The 17,369-nt window shown below is 35.4% G+C and overlaps 1 protein-coding gene across 2 annotated transcripts in view; it reads left to right on the top strand.

The window, feature by feature from the left end:
• Positions 1–767: 767 nt before the first annotated feature.
• Positions 768–17,369, top strand: part of LOC100377528 (insulin-like growth factor 2 mRNA-binding protein 1) — a 37,071-nt gene continuing 20,469 nt past the window's right edge. The window contains exons 1-2 of one of the 2 annotated variants that reach the window (XM_085501187.1): positions 768–1,102; positions 5,861–5,936. In XM_085501187.1, coding sequence (XP_085357313.1) covers positions 910–1,102; positions 5,861–5,936 — 269 coding nt within the window. In that variant the 5' untranslated portion in view covers positions 768–909. Of the gene's footprint in view, positions 1,103–5,860; positions 5,937–9,781; positions 9,874–17,369 lie in introns of those variants that run through there. The other variant, XM_085501188.1, reaches the window with a different exon arrangement.

Raw genomic sequence — 17,369 nt, forward strand, 5'->3', positions numbered from 1 at the left:
TGTGTGTACATGACGAATCAACTTTCCATCTCTGTTAGCAATGTATAATTCAATTTGTTCAAAAGTATTCGAAATACTCAACACATTTGTTGTGTAGTGAGTTTGTAATGTTTGTAAATACTTGCATAATTTAAAGTTTTTTATTCAATTGTATTTTCTCACTCCCGTAAATGAACGTTTCGAAAAAAAGTATATAATCAACAACGAATGACGTCATAACATGGAATTAATTATCCACAAAATAATAACGGAAATGCACGACTTAGTTGACTCTGAAAAATAACACCGTGACAAAAATCACATAAACAACCATACACGTCATAGTCAGTTGATTCTATGCATATGTTAATAAGAACATATTAACAAGTGTTGAACATTTTACAAAAAAATATATCATGCGTGTACGTGCATTTTTTTACATTAAATTCGAAGCATTTACGGTTAATGATAAGATAGAAGGACTCAGCGATATACAATATTTTACGGGTAAGGGATATAATTTGGGGATTATAAACTCATCAGCAACGTCCAACAGGTCTGCTCTCTCAAAAATCAAGCGCCGATAAAATACGAAAATATTCGTTTATTTTTCTCTGGAAAGCAGAAGTTAAATAATTTCATACTTTATAAAATAGCCAATCAATTATAGTGTGCAAATTAAACGCGGCAAAACCACAAACGTCAATCAGCGCGGGGTCAATTAGTCACGTGAGTGCGTAGACCACGTGGGGTGGTGAAATATTTCAAGTATTTTATACTGGTTTTAGTCGAAGGCGGTGCTCACCTCAACACGAACACTTCATACTTCCGAGCATCTTAGTCCGGTTTTAGTGCCTCAAATCACCCATCACCCGGAGCCGTACAGACCCGGATTCTGCACCAGGGCTATCATAAGGTCCGTCGTCCAGTATGAGTAAATTGTACATTGGAAATTTAAGCAGCGACGTCGATGACTCCGTTCTGGGGAGCCTGTTTGAAGAACATGGCGTGGTCACTACAAGCGTAATCGTGCCGAGAAACGAGAACGGATCGATCAGAGGGTATGCCTTTGCCGATTGTGACAGTCAGGGAAATGCCCAAAAGGCCATTGACAAGCTAAACGGTGGGTAGCCGAATGTGTCATTTAAAGTCATAATGTCGTGATGAGGTCGAAATGAAAGAAATTCTGTCAAAAAAACGTCGAAAAATACGAGAGTCTCGTAGTAAACTGGAGGCGTGTATCTCAGTGTTGCGTTCGCATTCATTCAACGTATGGAACTATACTGTGTATGATTGCTTTTTAAAATGGCTATCTTATTTCTCCACGTTGGCGTTTTTGGCCACTCATTTGGTAAATACACTGGGAGTGTGATGATCAGCCAGATGTGCCCAAACAAACGAAATGGAATGTACAACACCCAGAGGGATTGGTTAGCCACAACGAAAACAATTTTTTGTTCTCGATTTCGCACGATGTTCATGTCACGGCGAAGCTCCTTTGCTCTACGTCTTTCAAAGGGCTACGTCTTTTCTCGGTTCTTATTGGCAACATTCCAAAATTGTTTTATTCCAGTGATCATACGAGTGTATTGATTTGTCGTTTGTACTTGATGTGTTTTTTTCGGAATGTGCCAGTGTATCTGCGTTATAAGCAAATTAGGACGAGCAAACGATTCCCATCAAAGCGTTCAGTTGGCGAGTTGACCTCCTTTTACTGTAATGCGCTTGATGGATCCGTTTGACAGATAATGAAAAAATGCATTTTTTTTACCGCACACTTTGACAAATATTAAAATAACTGTTTGACGTGTGATTGTCTGTTCTTCATGTATCCAGTAGGAATCGTGAATTTCCGATTCTACCATGGAGTTGAACTCTACGCAGCCCTTGTCATTATTGAACACGCCTTAGTATCATCTTTTTAGCTCTTGTGAATAATAAAGAATAGCCTCAAAAAAAGTGAGGGATAATCCATCGGTTTTGATATAATATAACAACTGGAAACTGACCTTTCAAGTGTTAAAAAACAAAACATTTCAGGAGATTCCAGCATGTTTACATGTATAGCAATATGTCCATTACTTTGATAACCTCCAATCATCTTAATTATACACAATACAATTTATTGCTGGAAAATAATATCATTATATATCCTAATTTTCTCAGAAAACTGCCTCCGAGGTCCTATAGTAAGCTTTCATTTCTGCCACCATCTGAATCAGGGCTTGAACTTCAGTATTGTAAGTGTATCCATTTTTGAGGTAAAACCTGTTGAAAAACGCCATTTCTCATTAAAACTATCAAGTGAAAATGTAAGGGCACCAAGGCAGTCAGGTAGGGCATTGAGGCAATTGCCTTCATTGCCTAGGTGAATTTCAAGTCTTGATAAATGATGAGCTGTCCCACTTTAATGGAGGTCACAATCAAACCCATTGATGAGAATGTGATATCGCTCATATCAGTTAACCTGACCTGACCTGACCTGAACCAGCTAGATAATTTACGGGTACTGTACTTGGTCAGAAATTATCGTAGTATTTGATGGTTTGAATTGAATTTCCTCTTGTCTCGTTTCGAGCATTGATTTTCACAACTGTATCTGGAAGTGGAAAATTTCTTGGTGCTCTTTTAATTTATTTTTTCCCTCATTCGCCTTTAACCTTTAGAACACAGAGGGTACCTTTAGTTCAATTTCATACATTATAAAGGGACATAATCTTTTTCAATGTATTTCGAAAAATTTTGATCAAGAAATTTGATAGAAAAATGTATCCATTTGATCAAAAATCTGCAGAAATTGTTAAAAAATACATGAAGTGAGCAAGATTCTGCTCTCCAAATTTGTTGTGAAAAATTGTGTTTATACGTTAGTCATAGCCAGTATTGTGCCTTCTAAGAGAACTGATTTTATAAAATTCAGAGTTGAAATAAAATGAAATCCACCAAAATCTAGTTTATCCAGCTTGCTGAATTGACTGTAGGCGACTTGAGGCACCTGGTTTTTTTTGTTTTTACACTGTTTTTGTTTTATAAAATTACAAATTCTGTAAATATAGTAATTTTTTCAATCAATGTACCGTTGTACGGTCAATGACACACCAGTGAACTGATTGTCGCAGAAAATCTCAGTGGAGCATCGTAATTCCCTTAGAGGACACACTCAGGTCATAGGTCAGTTTAGTTTGTGTTTTGTTCGACATTGAAATACTTTACATTAGAATATTAACGTGAAATTTGGTAGTTTTGAAAATTTCACTAGGTATCTAAAAAACATAGTGATTCTGTAATCCTCGTCCTTGGGAATGCATTACAAAATCATCAAGTTGTGAAAAATTCTTGCAGCAAGATTTAAACTGTTTACGGTAATGTTATTTTGGTTATTGAAGGATATGCGTGATGTCAATTTAACGAAACTGCTTTGACAGTCTTTAGAGTGTGATGACAACGAAACAAAACCTTAAATACATCATCTTGACTGAAGTAAAGTTATTAAATTGTGAGCTTAGTTCACAGAATTTGAAATCTTTTTTTATTGAGATTTGTTCTAGACAAACTGAAGGCAGCATGACTGTCAGTGTTGTTTTCTCACCTGTCTAAGAGTCAGTTTGTGTACCAATCTGGGAATTGGGAGGGAAATGAAACTGGTCATTTCCAGACTTTGGAATAGACGATCTGCAGCCAGCAATATTAGATTTATTAATATTGAATTATTAAACCACTGCACATACTGCTTAGGCAACCTGGATAAGCCTAATTAATGCATTACCAACTTGGCTTGACCATGGAGGTAAAATATTTTTACCTCCATGGCTTGACCAAGGATGTACAAGATGAGGGGAATGCTATTTTTCAAAAGTTTTTAATGATAGGCGATGAAGTTTCCATTCTGTGCAAGCTCCACATAGATGTCAGTCGACCAATGAAATCACAAAAATCATTGGACTTTCTGTATACCCCTGTCCTGTATACCCCTGTCCTATATACCGGTACTCTTGTCTTGTATATACTTGGCTAACAATGTGTTTATCTGAATGATAGCTTGTGCAACTCGAGGCCCTGTTTTCTTTATGCCCAGTCCTTGTATAGGTGCCAAGAGGTCAAATGGCTGTATAAACAACACTATAACATATTACATCCTGTCCACTCATGAAAGCAGGTTAGAAACTCAACATAATGTAGTAGTAGCAAAGTGTAGCGGATACATGCATTCATGCAATCTACACACTGTCGTATAGAAGCACTGCAGCGAAGGGGATGAATACTCTTTGAGAGCAACACAAACTCTAGATGGTGACGATGAAATTTTGCTCTAATAATGTATAATTGTAGAAATAGATGTTACAGTATGCAGTAAATTTGAATCCTGCAACTGACGACTGAATTAAAAAAAAAAAGGTTTACAAAAATAAAAAATTAAAGTTCATTCCTAAATATACGGATCTTGGTAATGTATATGTCGCAAATCAATTTCACCATGGTTCTGTTTCTGTATGGCTTCAAGAACTCGATTTGTAGTTAAATTATAGCATGAACACATTTGTATTTAAAAATCTTTGTATTTACGTCACCACTTTTTCACATCATGTACATTTGTACGACAGACCCTTTGGTGTTGTTTGTAGTCCAGAGCGTAACTTGAGAGTTCTTTAATGAATGCTCTAACCTATGTATACAATACATGGCAGGAAACAACGTCAGAGCTAACATTGTGGTCAGTCTTGACCTATTTTAGTCGGTTGTACAAATAATAGTGAAAACAAGCTTGTGTTCAACAAATGTATGTTTCATAAAGTTAAAAATAAAAGTATCAATCACAGATTTTATTGTAATTTGTTTTGTGGGCATGTTATTTGGTATTGTGTTAATTCTTTTGTCAGTTTCGAAGATTTGTATAAATGCAGGTCAGACTGTGTTGCATTTCAACCACTTTTATGTCCATTGACAATAATTACGTATTACCAAAAATTTAGCAATCTAGTGTAGACGAGTGGCCGATAACTAAATATTCGGGGAAAATTCAACCGACTACATGCTAGTATTTATACTTTGATTAAATGATACCATGATGCATATCCTGACGTAGTATTGTACGCGAGAAGTACCCGAACAGAGATTGTAATTTTCACATCGCTACTTTTTACTCTCTACTGCATAAGATTTTATCGCCAAAGCTTTTCATTTGAGTCAAAATTCATTACTTTGAAACACTATGAAATCATCCTTTAACAAAACAAAAAACCAGAAAATCTTTGCTGTTATTAATGTAGCACTCAGAGATGATACTTTTCATGTGATTTGTTGGATGATATGCAAATTCATTGATGGAAATAATAAATATTCCGACTACCGTATAAATGTAACTTTAAGATGATTAATATTATTGATAACTTAACCGTAAAATGACTTAAGTTGCAAAATATTTCGTTAATTAAAAAAAAATCAATTATCCATGCATGTGCTTCTGCTGCTATACCAGCTGATGGTTCACGAACGTACGTATGTACTTACTTGCCGAGAAAAAACTAATATACTGTGAAATACTTTATTTTCGCTGGAATTAATTTTCGCTGAAAAGGCTTTTTGGGCCTTTTGCTTGGAATTTATTTTCACTGATTTTGGGTGAGTTTAATGTGAAATATAGGAAAAAAAGTTTATTCGCTGGATTTTATTTTCACGGAATCATCTCTTTAGCGAAAATAAATTCCAAGTGAAAATAAAGTATTCTACAGTATTAGCTATATTATAAGCCTGTTGAATGAGTCGGGGGGGGGGGGTTATTACAGATTTATTTTGCCTGGTCATTTCTGTCCTTGACCTCCGATCGTCATGATGCAAACGAAGCTTTTCATTGTTAATATTGCGTTTGTTTATAATTCTACAGGATACAACTTGCAGGGCCAAGTTATTGTTGTGGAATATTCAACAAGCAAGAAAGCACAAGGAGGCGGTCAAAGCAGGTAAGGAAACCAACGAAGCGAGATAATGTACACTAGCAGCTATTGTGTATTAAAACGTCAAGCTGACAAATGACAAGGCCGCAATAGTCTATGGTGCCACAGATTCTATTGGTTGACGAGGTTCGTTCTATTGTGCGAGTAAAGCTAGATCAATCTGTGGCTTGTGTATTTTGGCCACCACTCCCTCGGAGACTCGTCCTAAGTGCGTACCTGGACTTAGCAAGGCATATCCAGCATGTGTAAAGAATATTAATGACCATTTCTCCATTCATAATTAATGTATTTCTTATAATTAACGATGCATTATTAATTAACAATACTAATCTGGTCGCCACTTGTTAGAATTGCTGATACATTTAAGTTTATAAAAAACGACCTTGAGATTTATTGTTGACGCGAGGGTTGGTCGGGCCCTAATATTGTCATTTTGTGATGCAATGGCACAATAGTTCAGAGCAAGACAATTCTACGCATCCTGTACTTCCAACTTGCCTGGAACAAGTCTCTGCATGCATGACTGCTTTAAATACTACTATCTGCATCCAGTCAGAGCAGATAAAAGATACTTTTCTGTTCCTGCAATGGGTAGTAATGTCTGAAAACTTAACATGCTTTTTCATATGATGATAGTGCATGTGTTAAATTAAATTGGTTTAATAAAATTTATTTTAGCTGATTTGATGTTGAATGAAATCTTCACTAGGTTTTAAAATCACTGCTTGTGAAGGAAACTTTTGTATTTGCAAACATTCTATGGTCAACTTTGTGTAACTCTTATTGGATTTTATCCTAGCATATTTAACTGTTGATAAAAGTAAAACCAAGGGAATAATTAATCTATCAGGGGTCTATGGTAGCATTTGAAATCGTAGGTGGGTGGGGGTGTAACAAGTGCAATTTTTTTTTTCATGGTGTCTTATTTGTACATTTTTCTTTTCTGTAAGACCTTGCATGCAATTTATTGTGTCTAACTTGCAAATTCTTTTTCCTGATAAAATCTTACTCTATTAATTCAAATGAACAACTCCTTGTATGCTGGATAGGTATCTTTTTGGAACACTGAATGGTGATTTAGAAGCTTAGTTACAAAAATTGCAATACTTGCGCAAAGGCTAAAGTCATTTTTAGTATTTACCCAAGATTGAATTTTGAAGCGTGGCTCAGAAATTTGTGAATTTTAAGAAAAAAAGGCTGACATCTTAGCAATATACCCACATAACAATAAATGTAATTTCACATTTCTGTCTGAAATTTGTTTTTTTGATAGAAAATAATTTAAAAAAAAAATGTAGGATAAAAATTAAATTCCTGGTTGACCTGTTAACGAGATGCTGGTTGAATTATGTCCACATTGAGGAATTATTTACATCATAGAAAACGTCACTAATTGTATAAACAAGGTTCTTCTTGATGAATAATTCCACAGCTGAATTTAGCATACAATGGAATATGCATATTGTAATTAGTAGGATGTTGTAGTTCAATATTGGTTAGATTAAAATTTTTAAAATGCGTACATGGAAAATTAACTCTTTAGCTAGCTTGTAGAAACCATATTCGCCTGTTTGACACATGAAGGGAAGCCAACAAACGTAGTTTCTCTTGTCCACCACCCGGTGTTACTAAGAGTGCTTATATAATTTAAATTCACTGTACGATTTTATGGTTGATAGAAATAAGCTGGTGGTGTAACACGATATTAGTTAGTATAGTCACAATTGCAACAAAATCTCTATGAATGATAACATGGTAGGGAATGAGAATTTATTAACAAACAAGACACTTGTGTCAGGCCGAACACGTTGACTTGTTATGGTTTTGACTCTGACCTTGTTCATAGTATCGGTACATGCAATATGAATGTCTTTTATTTTTGTAAATGGTTTGAAAAAATAATGAAAAGTAAATTTAAAAAAAATGCACACTGCGTTTCCCAAATGTTATTTATTTACATCAGTGTTTGACACGATGATTATTGCATGCTGTGTAGAGTGTTATTCGCAATTTTCTTTCCATTTTGTTTCAATTACATTGCTTTCTCGTTTACACATTTATTTTGTCCCAGCCTTGGTGTTTTTGACACGCAGTTTTATTTCCACACGAGGTGTAAAGTAGAAAAATACCATATTAATTTAATGATATTGTAGATTATTGATGCAATTTTTAAAATTCCTAACCCTAGTCGATGTGGGTGTGTCGCAGATGTTATGAAAATATGGACATTTACGGTTGTATTTTCAAATTAGCAAAGTTTATTATCACCCAAGAAATAAGGTCAACTTCCTAAGCATTGCAAGTAGAGCAATATACATACACTGTACTTGCTTGCATAGAATCAAGGTCAACTCAGCGAGAGAAAATAAAAAGGCTGTATATTCAGTACCTGCATGGAATTAAGGCCAACTGTTTGAGGAAAGGAGAGCTATATACACTACCTGCAGAGAATTGAGGTAAACTAACTCGGGGTGGGGGCATTATACAATGTACCTGCATAGGAATTAGGCCATCTAGGTAAGAAAAGGGAGGGCTTATATACCCTGTACCTGTATAAAATTTTCATTGCACCATTGACTTTGTAAAGTGGTTGTTTTTTCAACTGTAAAATTTTTCTACTTTGCAAATTTGAGGGGGAAACCCCCCCCCCCCCCCCCCCCACTGAGATGAATGTGAACACACAGTATTGAAATCATAACTCTATCTTGTACTCGTCTAGACATTGGATAAAGAAGATACAATTGAGATGGAATAAAATGTTCTAATTAGTATGTGATCATGCCTTGAAAGTGCTTATGGAACAATATTGTACTTGTCTAATAAAACCAGTCTTCACTGAGCACCAGATATTGTTACTTGTGTTCCCTTTGATTAGTATGTACTTTTTGAAATTTTATTTTTGAGCAGAAAGTCAGTTTCGACAAGTTAATCACAACATTTCATTGTATGCTTTGTTTGTGGCCCAAAGAGTTTCATTTAGACCACATTTATCGATATGAAACTTAGTCTTGAAGAATCCTTATAAAAATGCTGATATTTGAGTTGTACTGGAGCTGCAATTTACAGTGCTGCATTTTTTTTCTTAGCTGTCTATATGTTTACAGAGAACATTTTTATGTAGACAATTGTTGCAGTAACTCGTCAATTATGATTACATTCTCGTCTCTTCGTGTTACGACTTCTGTGCACATATTTTATGTTCCTGGTAAATGGTTCCAATTCATGCAGGACCCCCCCCCCCCCCAGAATAATTGCTCTAATTTTTGAATCACAAATGATCATCATTATTAGCAGTCGTATTGTTACAATTTTAAATTATTCTTAAAAACTAGTTTCTACGGCAAGTTGTACTACACTGTGTGCAAAGTTTTTACACTAAAGCTTATCCAATTACTAGTACCATGTTATACTGTTCTGAAATATACAAGTATTCATAATGCACATTTTATTGCGCAGCTTGGCTTTCACAATATTACGACTACGTCATATTTTACCCTAGCATTTAAGAACAAATTGTGGTGTTTATTAAATGTTAAAATTTAATTACATATCAAAATGTCATCCATTGTTCAGAAATTATTTACTAAATCCAAATTGGTTGCTAATAGGAGGTAGATATTGTGTTTGTTGCTTGCATCAAGCCTTCAAATCTGTGTAAGTGTTTTCTCATTTCTAGCTCCCACATGTTTTGTATCAAGTTGAAAATTTTTTCAGGTGAAAATATCAAAATGCGATTCTTGGATTTAATGGATTATATACACCCACATCACATCACATATCATACACCCACACATTTTCTCTGCTCCACCAAAGAGGGCACTGTTTTCAAGGTTAAATATACTGCTGTTGCCATGGTGGATTTTTCATAAATATATAAAATTTGTTGCCTTTTAGCAGTTGTATTTTCTCGTGGTCATCCAACGAAAATGTCCAAATGTTCAAGGTATGGATGTTTTTGCTACTTTGGCTTGTGACCTTTAGATTTTTTTTTGGTACGCTGTCGTACATGGTTGGACAATTGGGTCATGTGTATATTGGGAGATTTTCTGCGATGTCGCATAATATATATATATTTATCAAAACATAGAATTTACAGCATTTCTGTGAAGTCCTTTCTTCTGTTTTATTCCTCATTTTCGAGTGCCCTAGTTGTTGATTTGTGTATTCTATAGTGAGGTTCCCATGCGTGTGATGACGCTACAACATGACAATTGTAAATAGGATTTAAAAGAATGAATGACGTTTAGAACGATTTTATTTTTCTGTCATTAAGTGAAGTACAAGATTTGATTTGTATTTTTGATTCAGTTCATTTGCTATGCATTTAAAGAAATAGTGTTGTGTATTTCAGTTCATTGGCTTTCTTGAAAGAGAGGCCCCATGTAAGGAGTTGCATGGCATTATCCTTTTATTTCTATGGATTAGTGACATTGACCTCTGCTTCTGGGACAGTTTACATAATCTGGCTATCGAGAGAGTGCACTAAATCAGCAGATGCCTAATTATCAATAGAAAGTCATCTGAAACCTGAATGCCTTATCAATACATCTACACAGCATATTGGAAAAATTTGATTGGGAAAATACATTTGAAAATAACATGTGGGAGTGGGTGATGTGGAGGTGTCTACAGAGAAGTGTAACATCATCTACGAGATGGTATCCATGATGGTGTGGGGGCGACTTTAGAGTAAGATTCTTTGTAAAGTGTGGAGGAAGATATTTTTCTGAAATTGTATCCTTCTTCACATCTGACAGTTTTTTTCTGAGGGGAAATATTCCCTGTCAATATGATCTTCAAGAAAGGTTACGACTGTTTTTCCCGGAAATGCCTTCTCCACTTCAAGACTTGCCTCGTGGGAGATATTCCCTGCAATAATAAGTGACAATATTCCATAAACTGAAAAAATGGAAAATCATCTTCATAAATAATTTTTGTTTTCACCAGATATTATGCCAATCTGAGACAAATTTCATGCAACTGTAAAAATTTCAAAATACAAGTCTGACAGTTGTCCTTTCATTTACTTTTCATTTACTATTTTTCGCTACATGTTTGCTGATGGTCATAGTTTTCCACATTTGAATTTTCAAGGAATAATGTTCGGGGATACAAATTCGTGGAGAGGTGAATGAATACAAATTTGTGGAGAGAGGGGTGAATGGATACAAATTTGTGGAGAGAGGGGTGAATGGATACAAATTTGTGGAGAGAGGGGTGAATGGATACAAATTTGTGGAGAGAGGGGTGAATGAATACAAATTTGTGGAGAGAGGGGTGAATGGATACAAATTTGTGGAGAGAGGGGTGAATGGATACAAATTTGTGGAGAGAGGGGTGAATGGATATAAATTTGTGGAGAGAGGCAGTGGATGGATACAAATTTGTGGAGAGAGGGGTGATACAAAATTAGACCATGTACCGGTAGTTTTTCCGTGCCATGAGTTTTGGTGCAACAATTTTCCAGTTTCTAAGTATGTTAATTTCTTTTTTAATTTTGAACAATATGGACATAATTTCAAATCTATATCGCCATTTTTGAAAAATTGTGACTTGAGTTGATTTTGTGGAAGACGACAAATTTGGCATTCCAAGAGTTGACCAATTCAATGTGGCCATATTGCATTGAAATTGATCAAGTATGTACGCTTAATCAACTGTAAATTTCCATCTCTTAAAATCAACTGGAACTATGATTGTTTAACTCAATAACTAATTCTATCATGTCTGAAAAAAAACCTTCCTAGCGTAGAGCAAATTATTAATCCTTAAAGCTTAAGGTGCCTGAATTTCTTTTAGTGAAGTAATTTACGCAACTTGTTTTCCTTGGCCCCACATTTTTGTAGCAATTCTATTGAAGATAGAAATTGAAATCTCACAAAGAGAACAAGCGACCCTCCGAGAAAATCAACAGTCCATCAATGGATCCAGTAACCCACAAGCAAATCTGTGCCCAGCCTGGAAACCAAACACTGTTAAAGAAAACTAGCAGGATGCAGCAGCTCGACCAGAAAGAGTAAACCAGTAAAGCTACAAACGAAGCCAAACCTACCACAGGAGCAGTAAACACACCAAAAGAACCAGAATCCCAATTTTTAAACAAAACTGATGCATCTTGCTATCATAAAATTCCAATGCCAGGAATAAAATAAATATCCTTCAGTTTACAGCAGGGTGGAAAAGTATCTCCATGAAATCTGAAACCAGTACCCACATTTTTCTCCTTCTGGGTTACCCTTGTTTTGACCTTTATATATGACATTACATTGAGGGGGATCACTGTCAGTAGTGTAACAATTTTCTCAAGTCCCTCCCTGTTTTTCTACTGCTAATTAGCATAATACTGCTTGTAAATTCGTAGATTCAACCATCGTCAGCCAGGGAGTCCACCTTTCCACAAGATTCACTATACACACTTATTTATTACCCCCTTGTCAAGGATACACGTGTGCAGGATTGGGTCGTCTGAAGGTTTAATGACGTCATGTCTAGTTCACTTAGAGTTGGTTATCTATTGCATGATGGGAAATGACCTACTTGTGATTATGTGATGAGTTGATTTCACTATACTTAGTTTTTAGAAATATCATATTTGGTTGTTTGTGTGAACCTATTGCACTTGCTGGCTTGTGCATAGTATAGATTATGGGGAACCCTGGGAGAAAAGAGGGCTAAGATTGGCTGCATCAGTGCTGCCAGGCAATGAGTAATTAAGATGGTCTCTGAAGTGGTTTTTCCATTGTTTGCATGTACCTTTCAATGCCTTTATTGGGGGACTATTGTGAGTGCGTAGTGCGGTGGTGGTCTAAATTTATGTAGCCGTCCTTGACCATTCATATTGTAATTGTAGGGTTTTAGTAGATTTGGGTCAAATGAACACGTGGCATGTGAGTGTATAATGTATAGTGGTTTTCACCACATGTCTGCATAGAGAATGAGATTTTGACCACAAATAAGCGGTTGTATGGTTTAGGTTGTAAAAATGCCAATGCCTATTTTATTATGCAAAGTTGTTTCTTCCTAATACTTGCATGTGCTTTTTCTTGCACATTGATTTCAATCAAACCTTGTGCAGAGGAAATAAATATTAGATTGGCAGATTCACAATGTTTTTATTTTTACATCACTATCAGATTCATTATATCCAACTGGTTTTCTCATTGTGTTTGTTTCTAAACGGTTTCTCTGGGATCTGCGTTTACTCATTTGTTTGAAATGTATTGATTTAGTTAGCAATACAATAGTTCTATGTCAGTCAATCAGTCATAGTTGAAAGATACTGGATTGAAACTGCAGTTTTTTAGCTCCGCTGTCGAGCAGAGCTTATCATACAAGTGATGTCCACTGTAGTCGATGTCAACTTTTTACTTTCTCAACTTCTTATTACTTTGCTACTTGGTGTATACAAATGTATGTACCTTGGGCAGACCTCTTAGACTAGTTCATTTTGTGATCATATATTTAATTCTCTAATTTTGATGAACATGTTTTGTAATTTTTGGTAAAAAGTGATATTTTTGACGACTATAGATACTACAGGTAGACCTCTCTCAGATTTGTTAGATTTTTAATGATATCTTTAGTTCTTTAATTGAAATGTGCATTGGTAACAGCTGAGCTAACTCAGCCAGGAGGCTGCTTGTTTTGTAGTGCACTTATTTGTATAAAATCAAAATGCTCTGTTTTATATGCTTAAGGATGAGACCCAGGTCGTCGCTGCTTATATTCAAACCTGTATTTCACAGTGAAGATGGAATTTGACTACTTACATGTCTTAGTTAGCTCTGTGTGAATTGTGTGAAAATGTTTTTTTCTCTCTCAAACTAGTGAAGTGTATGTGAGTTTGTCTCAAAAATGGGCCTTTTGCGTTTTTTTCTGTTCCATTTATCCGGTGTCTGTCGGCAGTCTATTGTGCAAAGTGTCAAAATGATACTGACATGCCAGTTGACGAAAATAATCGTACTGCCACGGATACATGTATTTTTGGGGAAAATGCAACGAAGCTCACATGACCTTACCTAAACAATGGATATATTAAACAAAATGATTTGTACTCAAAAAAAGACGTCAATTCATATAGTATTAATTTCCTTAGACGAAATTGCTGCTTCGTCTGAAGCATTGTGATCAGATCCCGAATTGGAGTGAGAACTCACAAAAGCACTTGGGTCGTAATATGAACCAGCATCAGATAATTTTAGCTCAAACTGTACATGTTCCTATGCACTCGTTTATATTTTTGTTCATGTTTTCTCTTTACGAGAAACTTGCGATACAAAAGTGTTATCGCTGGATAATCGTGTGTAAACTACGCTTCGACAATGACCTGTTATAAAAAGGAAAATACGGTTTCGTGCCATATTCAGTTTACCGATCATAAATTGCTCGTTACCAATTTTTTGAAGAAAAATCATGTCGTTTATTCGCCGAAATCAATTCCAACAGATTGTATTGCGACATTGACAATTCACTTCTGCATTGCGTTACCAGAAAGACTTTGTGAATTTCTGAAGAATTGTGTTGGTACAACACAGCATTCTGATTGGTTAGTAACAGACTTGACCCATTAGGTCAAAGGACGCTGCTGCAGGTCAAATGCAAATACATCATGGCGGAAAGTGCTTTTCATCGAGCGTTTCATGAAGATTTTTACTTCAACTGTGTACCAACAGACGCTAATATTTTTAATCCTGTAAATTCGGGTGGTACATAATTAATATTGTAATAAAATGTGCATATTTTTGTTGACCATTTCTATTTCTTTATTGTAAAAGTCAATGACGACTCAACTAATTTCGTTATTTTATTTCCCTCAGACGTAATATCCCCATCAATCTGTCACGTGGTGAATTAATATTGTCATTCGCACCCTTTTTCAAGGGGCTGCTTGGGTACGCACCCACCCCTAAAAAAATCGTGATTGAGGACCATGGGCACTATCTCCACTGAGTATGATATATTCTATGCTAAATGGCTTGACTGATTGCCATGTTGCTCTTACTTTTGCATGTCCATAATCATTTCTAAGACTTGATAGATTTTCTTCCAAGTACTGTGAAATACTTTATTTTAGCTGGAATTAATTTCGACATTTTGGATATTTTGTATAGAATTTTTTTTCACTATTTTTTTTTTTTTTTTTTTTTACAAGTTGAATGTAAAATGTAGGAAAAAAGATATATTCACTGGATTTGATTTTACTAAATCATTCCTATAGCGAAAATAAAGTATTCAACAGTAGATTTTTAAGACAGGATATGATAAAATTATTGTATACATGTGCACAAATGTTTTTATTTTGTTTCATAGGATGAACTGTAGTCTGAAAAATGCTTATAGTTTTTTGTGCTCTTCATAACACCAACTTTATTTTGATAGATTTAAATAGGTCAGGGCTATCATTAGCAATTGCTTGAAATTGTTTTTCACATGCATTTTGCTCAAAAGATGTCATTTCGAAGAAGTATATATACCAAGGGAATCAGTGTTCTTTTCAATGACTCGTTTTTTCTGTTTTCCTGTGAATTATATTTTATTGTAAATGCAGTAGCTTTATGATTACGATATCGTAAAAGTAAAAAAAAAAATCCTTCAGTGTGTAAAACTAACAATTTTAATCTGAATAGACCATTTTCCGTTCACTGCGAGAATCGCGCGTTATGCGTGAAATCAAACGTAAAAACAGGACAAACAAAGGTCATAGCGTCGTAGTCGCGTCAAACATCGCGTTAGATTCAACAAACGCGAAAGTATTTCGGGGACATTTCCATGCTTAATAATGTGCTGTCCACATTTGATGATAGGCAATTTTGATTAAGTAAGGGTATTCGGAAGCAATATTCCTCTGTCGAAGATCGGCCGGTCGATGTGAGCTACGAAATAAAGAAATTCGAGTTCAAAATCAAATCGTTCGATTTTTGCGGCAGGCGTTCGACGCGCGTCTTTCATGCATGTCGCGAGATCTCGCAATTGTACGGAAAATCACCTATTGTGCTGTGGTGATTTGTTGTGAATCACTAGGAAGTTTATTGCCTCGGCAAAGCCCTGGGCTATATTATTTCAGTGCCACAACAGTTAAAAATACATCTGCTATTCAGAAAGGGTCTTGTATAAATGGTTTAGTCTCCTGTGTGCATCTGTCATTCTGTGTGCGAGCATCCCAAGCTATATCTCGGTATTGCCTATCCAATTAACTTCAAACCTCCAACATGCTTAATACCTTGTAATACATTCGCACACGAGATGATTTCATAATTGGGTAAGAGATGGCCAACTGGTAGCCATTTTGATTTTAAAAATATTAGTTAAAAACCAGGTCTAGGAAGGACTTAACTGCTATAAGTAGTTGCTTTATGTCACTTTGACTTGTAAATTTGACTCGTGATGGCCGACTGGTTGCCATTTTATTTTTGACAAATTCTATTTCAGACACTTACATTGTACATGATTTGAACAATTTACTTCAGAATTTAATACAGTACATCATGACATACATTCGCACATACAATAATTTTTGTCAGTTTAGTTAAAAAACAAAACAAAAAAACAATAAAATCAGTTATTTTGTCTAGAATGAAATCTGTCATGGTGCTCATTGTTTTGCAAATGTTGAATAAATTTACATAATTTACTATGTTTTTGAATCAGATGATTTTCTTTATATACAATGGGAATTCTTCCACATCGGCCATATTGAAAATGCGCAGTAGATGCCAAAATTAGAATTTGGTTCTTTAAGGCAAGGCAATGCAATTAATACATTACTCATATTTTAAGACATCAGAATTATGATCTTAAACACTACAACATAGGGACTGTGAATTGAAAAAGAACACACAGGTGATAGACCTGGAAACGCCATATCGGAAAGTTTCTGTGTCGTTTTAACGGTGTATCTATTACCATTGAAATATTGTTGGAGTGATTTTAGTGTCCGGACACATTGTCAGCTTGTGTTGCTAGGAAGTTTTCACGGAGAAAAATATATTTGAGAAAGATTTCATGTTGTAAGGCAGCACGGAAGTGTGCGGCTCAAGAAATATATTTATGAAACACAGAACCTCCCTGATGTGAGGCAAAAATGCTAATTACTGTACCATCAACCTCTCTGTGACCCCTAGAGGCATAAGACAGAATCATAAAATACTAGTAAAGTTACCTTACAACAATAAAAACTATGTTTAGTTTGGTGATTAAACTCCATGACCTTCAATGCAGGCTAGTTTTAAGCCTTGTCCACATGCTGCTTTGTATATTTGTCTTATCACTGGGCTGAAAAGAAACCTGTGCTCTGTGCATATGTTGCAGTAGTTTATATTTAGCTTGGTGTTCACACCTGTTAACATCCTTTACAAATACTTTTACCACTAATAATGTAACAAATGGCGGACCAATACATCTAGTCACTTGAGTAACAAACGCATGTTCATTCCCCTTTCA

The sequence above is a fragment of the Saccoglossus kowalevskii genome, chromosome 7 (genome assembly GCF_978046115.1).
Source record: "Saccoglossus kowalevskii chromosome 7, keSacKowa6.1, whole genome shotgun sequence".
Taxonomy (NCBI): Eukaryota; Metazoa; Hemichordata; class Enteropneusta; family Harrimaniidae; genus Saccoglossus; species Saccoglossus kowalevskii.